General features: G+C 38.4%; 1 protein-coding gene across 1 annotated transcript; it reads left to right on the top strand.

The window, feature by feature from the left end:
• Positions 1–1,473: 1,473 nt before the first annotated feature.
• On the top strand, positions 1,474–17,402 carry slc22a16 (solute carrier family 22 member 16). Its single transcript, XM_059355737.1, has 8 exons — positions 1,474–1,622; positions 2,785–3,261; positions 5,979–6,096; positions 9,069–9,627; positions 10,484–10,611; positions 14,521–14,630; positions 15,536–15,635; positions 15,826–17,402. Exons 1-8 carry the CDS (start codon positions 1,579–1,581, stop codon positions 16,006–16,008), a joined length of 1,719 nt encoding a protein of 572 aa, XP_059211720.1. The 5' UTR covers positions 1,474–1,578; the 3' UTR covers positions 16,009–17,402.
• The last annotated feature ends 1,451 nt before the right edge of the window (positions 17,403–18,853 follow it).

Below are 18,853 nucleotides of genomic sequence, written 5' to 3' on the forward strand. Positions count from 1 at the left end.
TGTTGCTATGAGTGGATTTAACATGTCTCTTCAAATAGTCATTTCCATTAAGAATGTATAAAAACCTTTAAAGGCCGTTTTCTCAAAATATTTTTTTTATCATGCTCTGAGCCAAAAAAATCTCAACTTCAGCTCCACTTACAGACACCAGACTTATCAGTTTTATTCCTAACTATTTTCCGAAGGTTTTAACAGAGGTGTTTGTCTATAAATAATTCATACCCTGATTTATTGAACATTTTGTTCCTAAAAACATGATGAAAATGGACTTTTTATAACTTTTCACAGTATTTCCTGATCTATAAAATCCTGTAAAAAAAAAACTTTGAACCTAATACATCAACAAAATAAAATAGTCCATGCCTCATTTGTATATCTAAACATAAAATTTCAGAAAAAAATGTCTTCATGTAAATAACAAAAAGTTTCATGGAGATATTTATAAGTTAAAAAGACCCTATTCACCCTTAATGCGAGAACAATATGCTAATTAATCTAACAAATAAGGTATCTTAATCAGCATGATTTCTGAGGTATTAATATGACTTCTTGATAGATAAGCAGTTAAAGGTACAGGCCAGTCACAGCATTGCACATGTATTAAATGTTGTAATCATGTTTTTTCTAAGCATAACTTTTTCATGACTTCATCATGTTTTTGGCACTTTGAATCTTTAACCCTGATACAATAACACAGGCCTATGATTAATTGTTAATCATCAATCATCATCGTGACCCTCAAAGTCAGCCCTTCTGTGTATTAAGGCATGCATTTTTGACAAAACTACAAACACAAATGACATCATAATTTTGGAAAAGAAAACCACAATCAGTTTTATTGGCAAGTAGGTTTTCACATACAAGGAATTTGCTGAACAAACAAAGTACTAAAAGTATAAATGGAGATCAAGGCAAGTGTGAGTCAAAAACAGCAGCATAAATACAAAATAAGAAGAATAGAAAATAAAATATAAAAAATATTAACAGTAGAGACAATACGTACAAATAGGATTGTTAAAAGTTGAATGTATCACCATCACTAATCTACATCACGACATTAGAGCTGTGATTAGACAGGAAATACTTATAAGTGACTTAAAAGTGCTGTAGTTAATCAACCATGATTGACCCATTGTATGTGGAAGTGTGGTATAATCAAGAGCTCATTAATTCTGAATTAAAGAGGCAGTTCCTGACAGAGACATAAAGGGCACAACAGTGTAAATTATATGTAAATGAACACAACTTTAGAATGCATCCTTTGTGTTTATATTGACCTTTAGCCGTGACGTTCCACAGTAACATCATCCCCGGCCATGGCGCAGTGGCTTTTCCCGCTGAATTAGAGGTTGAAAGTGGACCCCTTGTGTGTGTGTGTGTGTGTGTGTGTGTGTGTGTGTGAAAGAGAGAGAGAGAGAGAGAGAGAGAGAGAGAGAGACTATGTGTGCGCCCCTCCTACCCTCACTCCGCTCAGTGAAAAGCCCTACTTGATTTTTTGGCGTCGAAGCGCTCAGGATCCGCTGCCCGCCGGGGAGAGACGCACCGGGAGCATCGACGCACAAACTCACCGCCACAAAAATGACCGTGGAGAGGATATTCGACGAGCTCGGGCATTTCAAAAGGTATCAAGAGCATGTGTTGGCTACTTTTTTACTGCTTTACTAAGTGGGGAAATGTCCTTTGCTCTGTGAATGAACTCGGAGTAGTTTTGAGGAACCATGAACAGACAGTTTGGTAACTTCTCATCCGGAGTTATTTTTATTCCATGTTACAAATGCGTTTTTGAAAACAAACACCCCTGAGTGAAACAGAGTTCATCCTAATTAGGCTGCATTGAATGACTTGTACAGATGGCTTTTGAACATGTTTTTTTATCATATTTAATGCTTACTGAGGGGTGAGTCTGGGCTGCAACTATAACGATTCTTTTCGTTTTCTCCCGGTCATTTTCTCCATTTATTGTTTAATTATTTGTCTTTAAAATGTCAGAAAATTGTCCAGACAAAGTTTCTGAAGATCTAAGGTGATAAGTGTCTTGTCAAAAACCCCTGAGATACTCATTTTAAGCAGAGAAAGGCAAGAAATATACATATTTGATGGAAAAAATAACATCAAATACAACAACTTTTCTTTTTTTAATAATTAATCTGTCTATCAAAACAGTTGTAGATTATTTTTCTGTCCATCTACCAATGTATTATGTGGCAAATTGATGCTTCACCTCAGAGGAGTTTGTGTTTCCTTTGTATATTTTTGAAAAATAACAAAAATATTCCAATTGTTATTAGAATTGTTTCTTTTTGAATTGTGTGATTAATCCATTTTACTGGAATTGTGCCAAACAGAAAAAGTGCCAGAATGTAACCATTTACCAATTTGTCCAACTACCCCCTTTTAAATTACAAAAATTATGTTTTCTTCTTGTTTTTCCCACAAAGCCCACAGCACTTTGTCTTTTAGGGGTTTTTTTTTCCAGCCAAAACACATTTCAAGACAAGAACATTCATAATATATGTGAAAATGAAGGTCAAGGGTGAACTAATTCTCACCTAAACACAGTCTGTAAATCCATTGCAGTTTGTGATTTGGACATGTTTTTTTTAGAACAAATCATGACATGCACATACAGCAGCACTAAAAAGATTTTAAGATGAATTAAAGGTGTTCTTCAGGTGACCTTTTTGCAGTTTACTGTAAAATGGGACACCTTAATGATTGCTGCCAAATCATCTCCTCTTCAGCTCTGGTGTCAGCATATTTCTAATATATTGTCTTTCCCTCCAGATATCAGGCATGTCTGTACTTTGCAGCAGTCTTCCAGGCTGTAGCCTGTGGGATCCACTACCTGGCCTCTGTCTTCTTAGTAGAGACGCCAAACTTTGTGTGCAGTGTGCCTGGCAACATCACCGATGTCCTCTACGGTAACCTGACAGGATCCAGTCTGGAAGACGTACTGCCAGTCTTCAAGCTGGGCACTGGGCCCATGGTGGTGAGGATGGCTGATGGAGAACAGTGGGAGCTCAGCCGGTGCCGCAGTGCCTTGCGCATCAACCCAAAAGACTTTACGTACAACTTTGATGGCAACAAAACGGTGAAAGCCTGCGATGGGAACTTTATTTACGACCACACTGAAATTCAACAAAGCATAGTGACGGACTGGGACTTGGTGTGTGAGAGGGAGTGGCTGGCCAAGCTGTGCCAACCCACCTTCATGCTCGGGGTGCTGATCGGAGCGCTGGTGTTTGGGGACGTTGCAGACAGGTAAGCACAAGCAGCAGGATGGAGAATAGTGAGAATTCATACAGGGAGTTTAAGTCAAGTAAAGCACAGTTCAGACCAAAGATTTGCAGAGAGACAAGTTGAAACTTACAACTATGTGAAATGCACCAGTTCGCAAATTTATTTTGTCACTTTCTGGCTTTTCAGGTTTTTGGATGGGATTTGTAGCGTCTTAAAAAAATTGATTAAATGTTAAGGCTTATGTCACACAAGCATGACTTTTCCTCAAGTTGATTTTGTCTTTCCTGCATCAAAAACTTTGCCATTTCAGCCGTGGTTGGCTAGTTAGCTAGCTATTTTGCTTATTCCTCTATGATTTCATGTTTTCTTGGATGAAGCATCAAAGGCTAATACACACTCTGCAAGAACAGGGAAATGCATTTCTCTTCCAGAGCTGCAAGAACAGAATGGTGTCATTCTTGTCTTGCAGCCCTTGGAGAGAGAACAAATTTCTCTGTTCTTGACACATCATATAGGCAGAACTTTTTTGTTGTGTGGTGGCCGACAACTATTGTGTGATTGGTCAGGAATTTGAATTTGACGTGGGCTGCAGTGTGAGGGCCCTATGAGAACTTCCCAGGAGTTCTGCACTTGACTTTCTTGTGAAGTATGAAATTCCTGGCCAATTTCCTTGTTCTTATTCTTGCCACGCTCATTATGGGATGACTAGTTAGAAAGTGCTAGACTCAGCACTTTGTCTAACATTCCCTCTGCCTAACTCCACCATGCTGAGAGGCTATTTAACCCATTGAAGCCTGGAAAGCGTATACGTCGTTTTGTAGTATTTGTATAAGCTCTCAAATACTTATTGAATTTCATTTCTATCTGCTACAGAGGCTGAAAAATCTATTATTTAGTAGAAGCGTTGACACTTCTGTGGAATTTCCAGAAAAACTTCAGGTTTTAGGGGCTTATTTTAAAATCGCCCAGATGTTTTACAGGAAGTTTTAGGCGTCAATGGGTTAATTGGTAGGAAAGCAGACGGCAACTCCAGAGATGGAGCAGCCCTAGTACATATTTCAACCAGTTGACAGTTTCTAACTGACTGGACCAGCTGATATTGCTACAAGCTGAATGGCTGTTGAAACAGGTGACATGCCTTAAAAACAGCCATTGGCGTCTTGACAAGCCGAGTCACCGTCATCACACTCTGCTGACTCGAGTCAAGCTGAAACAGGCCACTTCAAACCGCTGCACCTGTTTTCTGCACTATATTTGCAAATTTTTGGTCTGAATTGGGTTTAAGACACATTAAGTAGAGTTTCACCAAGAACCAAGCAGCCCGCCTTTATAATCCTTTACACATATAGTCATAACTTCAGGATACATCGTTCCACTTCCGCTTCAACATTAAACATGATACCGTCATCTCTCATGCTCAGTAGTTGATATTTGAGCACAGGACTGAGTTGCCTACTAAGCATCGAAACACGTGGGAGAGAGATGATGACAGAGGTAGGAGTAAGTCACACATGTGTAAGTCTCAAGTCTACACCTTCTAACCTCAAGAAATACAGTTATTGTGTTGAGAAGAAAGCAAGTCAAGAATGATCACTGCTATAAGTCAAGCAAGATGACAAGATGACAAGTCAAGTCATATGAAATTCTAATGATCTGCCCCAGTTTCCACATCTATATCAGTTAAAAAACAGAAGTCATGAGAAGTTAAGCTATATTTTCATCTTTAACAAACTTGTTGCAGAATACTTGCACCTAATAATTCTAACTCATATTTGACACTTGATGCAATCAATGACAAGGTAAATAAAAGGCACACCCAGTCATGTTTCAACAGCAAAAGCAACTTCTCATGTATAGAAAGATGCCAATATAAAAAAATAAAAACTCAATTCCTTTTGAGTCATCTGTCTCAAGTCTCCGGTCACAAACACCAAGTCAAGTGAAGTCTTTATCAATGTTAGGCAAGCAAGTCTCTAGTCAACTTAATTCTGGATGGTTGGTGTGGATAATTTGGACTGAGGGATGGCAGACAGGAAAGAAGGGATAAAAGCAGCAGGGAAACAACAGGTGTCTGCAGAAACTCTAGACAGATCAGGTGACCAGCCATACAGTGCTGCCAAAACTGAAGTGGTCAGCATTTAGAAGTAGGAGTTTAGTCTGATAAAGTCTGTCGAGGACACATGCTCTGATGTCTGCCAAACATCTTATAAGTTAAGGATTAAGTGCTGATGGCAGCGGTTATTATGGATGAGTTAATCATCGTCACACATCACTGTATCTGGTCTTTTGTTTTTATCCACCATGGCGAATGATTGAATGTCTAATTGGGCCAAATAATGTCAAAGTCATGCTCGCTTTGGCTCACAAGGGTGAGAGCATCCCATGTGCCATCCCATGTTTATGTTATACTCGTTATACTGTAACAGAGCTTGAGAATACTGACATTAGATTTTGTACAGGTAGAATTGAGACAAATCTTTAAGGTATAAAGTGAATGGTTGGTCACACCTTGCTGCAGGGAACAATATGATTTGTTCAGAGGTTTAAAGCAGAAACTCAGTGGCTTAAACAAATTGCGTACTTTATTGTACTGCTGCACCTGAAAGTCCCTACACAATGTAGACAATTATATAATCCTGTATTGAATGCATTTCTAACAATTTAACTCAATGGCCTCTTTCTCTTTCACCCTCTCTCGGTTTCTCTACCTGTATTGTATGTCACTCTCTCTCCTCCAGAGTTGGCCGTGTTAGGATCCTGATGTTCACCAGCCTGTGTCAGTTTGGGCTCGGCGTGTCTGTAGCGTTCTCTGGAAACTACTATTTCTTTGTGGTGCTCCGCTTCCTCCTTGCCATGGTGAGCTCAGTGTGTGTATGTACTGTTTGTGGTTGCTTATCCATGTGTGTTTCTGTGTTCTTACATGGCATGTTTGGAAAAAGAAGTAGGCAGGTGAATGAATTTTCAGTACATTTCAGGAAACCTCCACCCAAAGAAATAGAATAAGACGGACATTCCCATTCAAATCACTGTAGCAGGATAGTCAAAGTGACCATTTTTATGTGTACTGTTGCCAATAGCATTCTGTTGTAGCAGGCTAACTTCTGTATAAACTCACATAAACGTACTTGCAGCATTAGTGAGGTCATGTTTTGCATTAACGACCAAAAGAACAGTGCAGCCAACCACTAATTGGTTAAAATTTTAACAACTTTATGCTTCATACACACATTCTTGTCACAGCATATCTATTGCCAACTGAGCCAGAACTTTGTTGAGTTCATATTTTGTAACCAGTGTTGCATGAAAGCATGTTGGAAATACAAATTAGCCACCCATCTGCCAGTAAGCTAGTTTGCTTGCTAATTCCGCCATGCCTTCATGTGACACTGGTTACAGAAAATGGGCCCAACAGTGCGCTGTTGGCCAGCGTCAGCGTTGGGTCTTACAGTCTTTTGCTCCATTAGGATAGAAGAAATAGCTATCTAACTAACCAACCATATATCCCCAGTGTGTGAACTCTTGACATGCACCATTCGCAATTTTTTTTATGTACCAGCCAAATGACCAATTCAGACAGAGCAATGGTTGTTCTACTCTTATTCAATTTGTATGCCTCTAACTTAGTTAATTATGTAATCCACCAATGTGAAATTGCATTTTGCAACAAAATTATTTCAAAACTTCAGTGTTAGTCATTTTGGAAAAGTCTCTGCTGTTAACACTTCCACCCAAAGCCAATATAGGACAAGGGAGATACCCTGCTTTCCACTCTCTGCTTGTAATCAAATGTGCTTCTTCAGGTTTTTCATGTGTCCAATTGTGTGGTTTTTGCCTAGCCAATTAGTCGTGTTGTCTGTGAATACCACCTCGTATTCGTCATGGTACAGTCGAGCCAGCACACAAACCAAGGCAAGATGTTTAATCCAGCTGTGTATAATAAGAATATGACTTACCACAACTGTCTCACTCTAACTGTATATGGTGCAGTTCTGCCCTCGTTTGCACTGTTAGTAAAGTGTCCCGCACAAATCTCTGTGTATACATAAATATGGCATATGCATTTACGTCTGAGATGATGTTCTGCTCAAGCTGTTAGGTAAATACCTTAAAAGTAAACATTGGATTCTGTCTTACAATTTAAATCAGGCCCCATACTTGTAAAGGTCAGTTGGTGGTGAAGTGGGAAAAGAAGCTAATTATAAGAATTTTAAGTGATTAACAGTTGCAGAACAAGAAAGTAAGGATGTCTTTTATGTGTATGTCTAAGTATGTGCACCATGGTGTTTTTGTGTACAGAGCAATGCATTATATGTTCATAAAACATGTTTACAAGGCGAAGGAAGGGAGTCATTACAGTTTGGGTTAGTCCACATGGCAGTAAAGTTGTGCTGAAAGAACCTTCACAGTTTGTCCACTGTTTCCCTCCTCTCCGTCTCCTACCATCCCCCCAGTCCTCTCTAGCTACAGCTGTTGTTTTTCACATAGAACCAGACTCTCAGATAGTGATGGCTGCATACTGCATGGCCACACTAAACACAGTGCAGACTCAGACAGGTCTCATAAGCAGGGACTTAACATCTTATTGCCACATGTGTTACACAGACATAAGAACAACAACTGTTTTATAAGGAGATCTGACAAAGTAAACAACATCAAACATGCTTACCTGTACTGTACATTATAAATCATCCTGTGATTTTTTTTAGGGATACAAATATGCATGCAAATGGCAAGGACATGAACAATTGAAGCAAGCAATGAAAATTAATTAAACTTTAAAGCAAGACTGTGCAACTTTTAGAAGGCTTAAGAACTTTTTTTCTTTTACAAATTAAGACTAATGAATAAGTGATAAACTTACCTTTGATCAGTTCAGTACACTGCTTCATTCTGACTTGGCCTGGTATAACCACAAGCTTATAGTGGTTAATATTAGCTGTGTTACAGGGCTTTTCACTCTGCACTTAGCCCCAGGCTGAGGCTGAGGGAGCTGTAAGCCTGGGGCTGAGACCAACTGGAGAACCCTTGTTTTGGTTTCAAACAATCTCTGGACAGTTTGTTTGTGATGTGATCCAACATCGACCCACCCCACTACCACCTCTATACCACTGTTCTCCACAAGTTAGAGCTAAACAGCTCCTGTAGCCAGGCTTTGCCCAGGGCTAAGGATAGCTAAGGATATGCTGTGTGAAAATCCCTAATTCTTTGCTGATTTTATGATTCTTTATCCCATACAGTAGTTGCTTCTTGTGGCTGCAGTGGCTGCTGTTCAGTGAAAGTGCTGAATATGTGGCTTAAAAGAAAGATGAGCTAAATTTAAAATACTTAATTACTTAACCAGTCAAGTGTTACTGTTAACTAGACATTGCAGGAATGTACAGTAATGTGCAAAAGTCTTAGGCAGGTGTGAAAAAATGCCTAGAAGAATTGATGCTGGTTTAAAGGCAAAGAGTGGTCACACCAAATATTGCTTTGATTTAGATTTTTCTTCTGTTCACTCACTTTGCATTTTGTTAATTGGTCAAAATAAACTATTATCATTTCTATTTTTGAAAGCATTCTTATTTTACAGCATTTTTTCACACCTGCCTAAAACTTTAGCGCAATACTGTATATTGAATGTGTTGCTGTTTCTTTGCTTTCCTTTTGCTCTTTTTGTTTTTGCGCTAAATGCAGATAAGATTTTCAAATCCTGCCTCATCCTGACATATTTGAATGTATTTCCTCTCTTGTCTCCCTCTTTCTTTCTTTCATTTATCTCTCTCTCACCCTTTACCTCCTTTTATCTGCGTCCTTTCTTTCCTCCTTCCCATCTCTGTGTTTGGCAGGTGTCCAGTGGTTACCTCGTGGTGGTGTTTGTCTACGTCACAGAATTCACTGGCATCAAGGTGCGCACATGGACCTCTATGCACGTGCATGCTGCCTTTGCCGTCGGCATCATGGTGGTGGCTCTGACCGGTTACCTGGTGCGAGTCTGGTGGATCTACCAGATCATCCTCTCCATATGCACTTCCCCTTTCCTGCTTTTCTGCTGGAAGTTCCCTGAAACGCCCTTTTACTTGATGGCCAAGGGCCGCTACAAGGACGCTCAGGAACTGCTGGATGCCATCGCCCGCTTCAATGGCCTCGAATGCAAGCTGCAGGTGCGGGAGCTGCTGACGCCGGAAGAGGTAGAGAATGGCAGAGCTCTGCTGGAGGAGCCAGAGGAGAGGCCGCCGCAGGGTGAAAAGAAGCTGTCCATCCTGGATCTGTTCGGCAGCTGGAGGATGGCGGGCCGGACGTGCACAGTGTGGGCCATCTGGTTCATTGGCAGCCTGGGTTACTACGTCTTCTCTTTGGGTTCAGTCAACCTTGGAGGAAACCAGTACGTTAACCTCTTCCTTGTTGGTAAGTGACTGGCTGGTGAGTGTGAGTGTGCAAAACTATGCAACAACATCCTGCTTAAGTCAGCCAGTTGTAGGTTTATTTGTGTTTGTATATGGGTTAAGCAACTCTCAGCTGTACTACTGTGTGTTTCTTTATTTATTGTATAATGTGTGCATACTGAGCTTGTTTACCCAATCTCAGCTATAGTCTGTTTGTTTGTGCTGCACATTATAAATCGATAGTCGTATATTATTTAGAGTAATATTATATTGTTGGGAGGGCCATGAGGATGATTTCTGTTCTGCAGTTTGGCTTGTTTGTTACCACTCTGTTTTTTGGAAATATCGTTGATTAAATTAGCCTGTGGGCAATTAAAGTAATAGCGCTTCATCTACAAGCTTAATAGTTTCATGTGATAAAGAAAATAAGATTTGCACTGTAATGAACATTTTTGTTAAACAATTTCAAAACTGCTCTCCTGTTCATATAAAACAGTTTTGAAGGCATAGGGTTTTCTCATGCATTATTTCTCACAAATGCATATCTTAAATACCCTATTTGGTACTAGTAATGTCTGGGAACTACACTACAGTTAAGCTAATGAAATACACTATTTACATTAAACTGACCTTATCTTTTTTCCTCTTTATACTCATCAGAAACAACATTTTTATGTGCTTTCTTTTTCTCTAAAGCCCATCAGGAACATTTATAATCTCCACTTATGTAACCTACAGGGGAGCACATTTAGATGTCTGAGCTTCACCAACATTGCAGATGCTGGTTATTTAGGTCTCCTAGATAGAATGTCTCGGTGTCAGTGTGTCACTGCCACGATAACCTCTGACCGACAGCTGCTGTGATTGGTTGTTTCCAGGTGCGGTGGAGCTCCCCTCTTATCTGGTTGGCTGTTTTGCAATGGATCGTATTGGCAGGAAGAAGACCTGTGCTCCAGCTCTGATCCTGGCCGGGGTCGCGTGTATGCTCATCATCGTCGTACCTGCTGTACGTATTGAGAGTGTGGATGTGAGAGAGACCGAATGCATGTGATACTTTTAAGTGTTGATATTCTTACAGCATTCTAACTGATGTTGTTGCAGACTTTGATGCAACATCCATACTATTATTTATTTGGGCTTATAAAACTAATGGCTCCAACATAATTCCTAGTGGCTCTATGACAAAACACCTTAAAGGGAACCTATTATACTTTTCCTTATTTTCTCTCATATATACATAAAGTCACAGTGTTGCTTGATTTTCATATTAAAAGTGGCCATAGTTTAAAATAATGTGGCAAATGTATGTAAAAGTAATCCCTGTGAGCACAAACAGATTTCCAACTATTCTGAACACCTGCTCAAACAGTTTTCCGGCTCTCGGCTTGGCACCAGTTTGTAAGAGGTTTCTATATATGTTCATCTGCTCCAGGCACGTTCCTGCAGTGTTTACATTACATACACTGCTGCATGTAGCTTCATGCTAATATAGAAACAGGGAAATCTGTCATCTTGGGTGCTGATTTTATTAATTTCTCCCCAATTTCACATCATTTCGGTTTGATTGTGTAGTTTTTGGTTTACATGGTGATATTGGTTATTTTTCACATTAAAGGTGCTGCTATACTGTGTTTTTTTTGGAGAGGGGCTTAAAGAGAAAGGTGCTACAAATGACAGTTTCAGACAGAGGATGAATAGGTGCCGCAGCTATTAACGGTATTAGAAAAAAAGTGTGGTAAAACAAGAATTATGGACCTGAAAGTTTGCATAATAGGCCCCTTTGATATGTCAAAATAAAAGCTTGTAACGAAGATTCTGTTACAAACCTTTTAGACATATTTGAACTCAAATTTGTAAGGGATTGGCCAGATGCCACATACATTGGTCATGTTCAGTGCAGGAATACATATCCTTCATGGCTATTTTAAAATTATTTTCTGTTTCAACCTATCAGGACCGTTAGCTCTTGAGTTTTCCTGACCTGCTGTTACCCCAGACCTTTTGGCCACTGTTACAGTTGAATCTTGACACATGCAGTTTCCAGTGTGTGTTCTTCACTCTGACCCAAATGCTTATGACTGGGTTGACAAACAGCTGCTACGTAGCGTTCAAGTAAATATGATCTTTGACATTGAAAGCCATTCTGACCGGAGCGGTCAACAAGTGGGAGCTGAAAAATAGCAGGATGGAGACGGAGGGCAGAGAGTTGCTGTCTAGCTGTCTTTTTCCATCGTCTTCTGTCTGTTTGTGTCATCATCGAAAATTCTACAGCGTGATTTAATAAAACTCACTTGCAAGCTTACATCCACTCCCACATACCAGAGTGTATGTAAGACAAAAAAACTTCACATAAGCAAACATGCCATAGTCTCTAATATAACTAAGTATGAGAGAAGAGTTTCACAGTAGTTAGATGTGTTAAGAAACACTTCAGTGACTAAACACAATACATTAACCTGTCCTTAGTTACTGCACCAACATACAATAGACGCTCACATTCCTTTGTTATCCAATCACACTAGTTCACAAGTTCTTCAGTATTATGAGAAGGATAGCTTATCTTCTCTTCCTTCCCTCGAAGTTGCTCCATTCTACCAATAATACCTTGAACTCAGTCTTTTTGTTCACATCCTCGGCCATTAGTGTGTATGTTTTAATCACGTCTGAACCTCATATTTTCAGCAAACCCGGCATTATTCATACTTTCTGTCCACATTCTATAGATCTTTGCACAATGTCCTCCTATTTTCTTTGCCTGAGTTTCTGCCCAATCTTGTTCAGGTTTATTCAAGTCTATAAAGATTTGTAATGCAATCCTTGAAGTGCAACACCTCGTTCTGTCTCAGGAAGTGCTGGTAACAGCCTCCCTTTTTAGCGTCGCTGCTCTGAGTGCTCTTGCTTTTGAATGCTGTTTTTGTCTACATTGCAACACTACTTCTGCATTAGTGGGGCACAAACATGTACAGCTTTTTAGCAAATCTGGCATCTGCACAGGGTGAAAAAAAACTACTCACTACTTGTAATAGAAATAATATTAACAGTGTTCAAGGGACGGCAAGCCAATATATTACAAAAAAGTATTTGTAATATTTTGTTCAAATAATCACATAACATATGGTTCTTTTTAACAGTAATATGTTTGTTTATGCATATCCTTCATTAAATATTACATTAAGCTACCCAAAACCACCTCTCTACATTTACTCAGTCAGTAAAATTATTCTGATGCCATTCAAAGATTAGCAAGGACACTACTATCCAAGAGCTGAAATAAACATAACACAATAAACATTTTTAGTATATTACTTAGATTGCCAAAAATCTACCGTAGAAAGAAACTAAACAGGCATTATCGTTATAATTTGAACTCTCTGTTGGTCCTTGAATGGATCTTCAGTTGCAAATGTTTTCATTAAAAAATGAAGCTTAAAGTTGTGATATTTCTGTCAAAATAACTTTATTCTACCTGTCTCATTTAAAACGTTTCCAAAAACCCCATTTTGAATAACTAGATCCTGTTAAAACAATAAATTCTGTGCTGCTCAGCAAAACTGGGAAGCCATGATTTATTCTGCTGAGATGAACGGTTATGTGACAAATATTTACTGAAAATCAGACAGAACTACAGGCTGCTTAAACAGAGCAGAGAGGAGGGGAGAGGACAGGAAAGGTTGCAAGTAGTAGTAATATGTATAGTATGTGGAGACCCAATTTCCCCCCTAATATTCATGACTGGAAAAGTGTTGTAATTATTTACTCCATTCCATTCCATTTTTTCTAAAAATTAATTTATCAGAGAAATTCAACTTGAGTTTTTTCCTTTTTGTAATGTTTTATGTCATTATATAAATAATATGTGTTATTCTGCACAAAAGACATTTTTGAGTTGTTGCCACTTCTAGCCTTGATTGTGCTGTTTCCATAGAGCTGCGGGACTTATATATTTTATATATTGCAGTGAAATACAAGGCCACATTGAGAAAAATACAAAAAGAGCAAAACATGCCCTGAAACGGCCTGGGGTTGAGAAGGTTAATAATTAAAATAATAAACAACATGTTTATTTCTATCAGTCAGTACAGCCAAAAATAAAGACAGTTGGATTCAGACCATTGGTTCAGAAATAGCCCGTTTGGATCGGATCACCTCACACAGCCTCCTTCTTCTCTCTCTTGGTGTTGTTGTCTGTATCTACTGCGTCATAGCAACAGGCTGAGTTACAGTTCTCCTTGGGCTTCTGAGATCACAGCCCACTTTCCAAAAACACATACGTACATGTAGAGCACTGTTACATACACAGTTGTAAGTGCCACTCAAAGATGTGTACATTGCCTATAACAGACCATGCAGGACTGGAACTGTACTGTTAACACATGAAATACTCACATATGACATATGAAATACTGTAGATCTGTCTTCACACAGATATGTAAACTCAATCTAGTATCTGTGTCTGCAATATGAATATTTCTTTATTTTCCACACATGCTTACATACAGTATAAACATGCATGCACTATGAATAAAAATAAATGTTTTTGTTTTTGTGGTTCCCAAGCCACAACGTATCATACTAAAGGAAATCAAAAGTGAGTGAGGGAGCAATTCCTTCTTTTTATTAGATAACTTAAGGAGAAAATGTAATAAAATCAAGAATCAAGTCAGCATGCAGTTCAGTTCATGGAGTGCTTGGAGAGAGTTCACGCTCTTCTTTGAGGCTCAACCACTCAGTGATCTAATGAAATGTCTGAAGGTCAAAGGTCAAGTATTTTATTTTTGTCAACTGTAAAATGACAGGGTAAAGGCTTACAGTGTTTCTGTTTACTTTGTTATGAAAAATGGCATAAACAGGGGAAGTTCTTGTCTCCCACTGTCCCAACTGACTTCTTTACCATCCCTTCCCCTTTTTCCCACAGGACATCGAAGCACTGGCCATCGCTCTCTCTATGTTTGGGAAGTTTGCCATCGCCATCGCCTTTGGTCTCATCTACCTGTACACCTGTGAGCTTTACCCGACCATCATCAGGTACAGAAAGAGCAAGAAACAGAATCAAAACACATAGAGCTCAATGATACATAGAAAATGTGTCTCAGAATCAGTCTGCCATTTTTCTTTTTAGATACAGCTAGATAAAGACATCTTTTTGTATAAACATGCTACAATTCAATTCATTAGGTAGTTAATCTCATACAGACTCCAAAACGATTAAATCATATTTACATCTTTTATAGCCCTTTTTGCACTTTTAAAGCACAGTCAACAAGCACAGTTCTAACAATCTAAGAAAAGATAAACAATGGAGAAAAAAACATTCCTGTGATAAATTTTAAATCTGCTCCTAATGGATGTTTCCTCCTGTTCATATGACTTATGAAAAAGTTAAAAGGTTTCTTACATTTTTCATCTATAAACAGTTGGGAAAAAAAGTTTGCCAGGATAATTTTTCTTAATAACTTTTTGTCAGGATAATTTTATATGTTTATTGTTGTAATACTAATTTTAGCCACAAGAGGCTGAAGTGCACCACTAACAGTGTTCTAAATAGGATTAAGAGCTTTCATGTTTTCTTCCAGGTGAGTTTTAATTTCTCCCTACAAGTCTTGTAACATTACACATGGCAAGACTGTTAACTCACCTGGGAGAAAACATGAATGCTTTTAGCCCACTGTGTGTTTTTTGTATGGTTTTTTTCTCACATACTCCCTTTCACAAAATATCATTATGTGGAGATTAAAGTTGTCAGAAACAAAGAAAAGTAAAGAAACATAATTTTAATTATACAGTCAGGTTTTATTTGCAGCTTGGTACATAATATACTTTATAAGTAATGTTGCTTTTCATAATTATCCTTGTTTATATTGGGGATGGTAAGCCTAATGTTTGTACTGTGACGTCTCTAATGCTCCTGACTGTGTATGATGTGCGTCCAGGTCTCTGGCAGTGGGCAGTGGCAGTATGATGTGTCGTGTTGGCAGTGTGGTGGCGCCCTTCTGTGTGTACCTGGCTGATGTCTGGGTCTACCTACCTCAGGTAAACATGTCTTACTCTTTTGGCTGGTTTGCATGGATATTATTATTATTATAACAGATGTTATTTAATGTTCAATTACTATGTCAATTCCATCACTTTTGCACCTTGTTTCCATACCTTATACACATGGGTATCTTGGCAGCAAAACACATTTTAAAAAATGTTTTCTTTCTTTATTCATCCTGTGTAGCTCATCGTGGGAATCCTGGCGTTCATTATTGGAGTGCTGACGTTGTTGTTGCCTGAGACCCTGGGCAAGCCTCTAACAACCACTTTGGAAGAGGCTGAAGCTCTGGGACGCACGCCCAGCAAGAAGAAGAATAAAGATGTTGAGGACGGGTTGGAGTTGAACCAAAATGAAACCAACGCCTGAGTGGTACCCTGCTAGAAATCCAGAGAGACTGACACACAGAGAAGCTTTGGAAGAAATAAAAATGAAGGAGAAGAGAGACAAGTGTGATCTGAAATAGTAACATCATTGTTTTAGTGGATTGTTGGAATAGAAATGAAAAAAAAAAACATTGAACTTTTATCAGAATTTGTTGATATTTTTTCTGCAAAGTGACCAACAGAAAAGTGCTTTGAGGCTCAGGAGAAATTACACAAACCCTTCTGAATGCATACACATCAAATTAATGTAACAATCAGTGCAGTCAAACAAAACGAACAGTACAATCGATCACAGCAGTCCATGAATTCAGTGGTGAAGGAAATTATGTGCTCTGTGTGTGTGTGTGTGTGTGTGTGTGTGTGTGCGCGTGTGTGAGAGAGAGAGAGAGAGAGAGACACCAAGAAGACATGAAGGGTATTAAAGGATCATTTCAGTTTATGACAACTTCAGTCTTAAAGCCTTTACACACCTCTGAAAATTAGAAATACTGGCCTGCAAATATATCACATCAAATTCAATCTACAGTTCAAAATAACATATTTATGAGCGAGTTACTTACATGACTAACATGCCCCCAATGTGTGAAGGCCTTTAGTTTTGCCTATTTTTTCTTCAACTCCATTTCCAAAAGTTGAGATGCTATGTAAAATGTACATAAAAACAGAATGTGAATACGAAGAAACTAAAGATCATCAGTTTTGACAATACATATATTTTCTTTGCACAGTTTTCACTTTAATAGATTTAAAAAAGGATTAGAAGACTTAGATCAGAGCCGTTGATGAAGAGAGTCGCACCAATGGAAGCCCAAAATGCTTACTTGTCATGTGATCCATGTAGACTTCAAATAAATCCCAGAAGTCCTCGGCAGGCAATTTGACAACACTATTCAGAGTGGCAAAACTGTGATTTTTGGTAATTAGTAGCTGATAATATACAATATGATACTTTAGATTTCTCACTGTTCAAAAGTGCATCATTGCGACGCTGCAACTCATTGCTATAAAAAACTGGTCCATTGGAGTAAACGGAGATGACGCGACTCTCTTAATCAACGGCTCCGACTAAGACTAGACTAATTTTATTGATGTTTCAGACAAAATCACAACTTTTTTGGAATCTGGGTTGTGCCAGCTATGATAAGTTAAAAACAAGCAGACAGTTTACCCAGACTATCTAAACCTCTTAATTTTAAGGTAAAACTCAAAGGTGACGGCCCATATATTTCTATTAAAAGGAAATCTGTGTGCGCACACAACTACAGCGTGCACAGTAGGTCAAAGAAAACCAGAAAAATGTGATGCTTGCAATGAAGAGTTAATATTTGAACTGTTTGCCCTCTATTCGCTACAATGTTGTTGATAAGGCTGAACTGTAAAAAATAAGTTGTAAAAAACTGAAATGATCCTTTTAAAAAAGGAGGTAAGCAAGTTTTGTAGTAATATAACAGTCCACTCCTGCACTGTGATTTAGTAACCTCTGAAACAGTAATCACAAGTGTAGAACATGGCTGTGTCTTTCTTAATGGAACAAACAGTATTAAAGCATACATATTCAATGTTGTTATTGACACATTTCATGATTCAAAAAATATAATTTTATAATAAATAAGTGCCTTATTTTTCATTTTAAAGTCACTTTTTATTTTTATTTTTAAATCTCAGGGCATCCAGTTTTGGATATCACTGTGAAATAATCCTAAACCTGCCTTTTATTTTTTAGTTAGTTTTACTTTTAAGTTTGACAGAATCCTCAATTCAATCTTGTTTAAGATGCCATTGCTTTGCTTTATTTTTGTTATGTACTGTGAGTGTGTGCATACGTGTGTTAGTGAGAACGTTGTTGGTGTCCTAGTTTTGTACATGCTAATTCTGTGCATGCAATCTAGATGCTGGAAATACTGAATGACATGTATTATGAATAATATGAAATTATGTTCAATCGTCAAGATGTAATCTCCAGATGTTTGGACCAAAAACAGGAATTGACAACAACAGTGTGGAGAAGTATTTGTAATACTATAGTTTACTACTAGTATGTTTTTGTTTCATATCAAGCCAGTGTGGTACTTTAAACAAATCATGAGAAGTAACAGTGATGACATTTGATAACCACGTGATGAAAGTGCTCAGGTTCAGTATTCAATTTGCAACAGTTTTACAATCAACAGTATGCATTTTTTGTATGAATAGTTGTTTTTTGTTTAATGTCATTATGGACAAATGAAATGGTTAACATGTTGTTGATTTATTCTTAACTAATATATACTTTTAGGGTCTGTCTTTTTTTTCTTCTTTTTTTTAAAAAAACTTCTTTTTCTGTTATGGGTTCAACCTGGTACTGGAAAAGTAGGGAGTCTATTTTTGTCATACCAAGAATACAGAGCAGGTCTGGGAACGGCCCACCGACTCTCACAGCTTCCTATTTGCCAGTGCGGAGGAGGTCCCTGCAGCCCCCACCTCTGCTCCACCCAGCACATGAACAGGCCCTCTGTGTTCAACTTTGAAGCAGAATGCTGCTCATATGTATGAGCAGTGTACATACACACTGTGTATATGTGTGTTTCTGTGGATGGGAAAGCAAAAGCTAAGCACTTAACTTGAACCTTCACAGTCAGGCTGCTAATGTGAACTTCCAGGTCTGTCATGATACTGTTGCCCCAAATAGTGTGGGGTTATTATTGGACACTGTTGAGAAAAGACTGCGTCAGGAATTTCCCCTGTGTGTGTGTGTGTGTGTGTGTGTGTGAGGGTGTATCCATATGTCATAAATTAAGTAATATATACTATCATTTTAAAATATAAATGATATTATATAATGTGCCATA

Source organism: Centropristis striata, chromosome 18, assembly GCF_030273125.1.
Source record: "Centropristis striata isolate RG_2023a ecotype Rhode Island chromosome 18, C.striata_1.0, whole genome shotgun sequence".
Taxonomy (NCBI): Eukaryota; Metazoa; Chordata; class Actinopteri; order Perciformes; family Serranidae; genus Centropristis; species Centropristis striata.

What these genes read in the sequence shown, in the direction of transcription:
- slc22a16 (XM_059355737.1), top strand. Translation starts at nt 1,579, where the DNA reads ATGACCGTGGAGAGGATATTCGACGAGCTCGGGCATTTCAAAAG. An exon ending in TCCGCTTCCTCCTTGCCATG is followed by an intron (nt 6,097 to 9,068) that starts GTGAGCTCAGTG and finishes TGTGTTTGGCAG; the next exon opens with GTGTCCAGTGGTTACCTCGT. An exon ending in CGTTAACCTCTTCCTTGTTG is followed by an intron (nt 9,628 to 10,483) that starts GTAAGTGACTGG and finishes GGTTGTTTCCAG; the next exon opens with GTGCGGTGGAGCTCCCCTCT.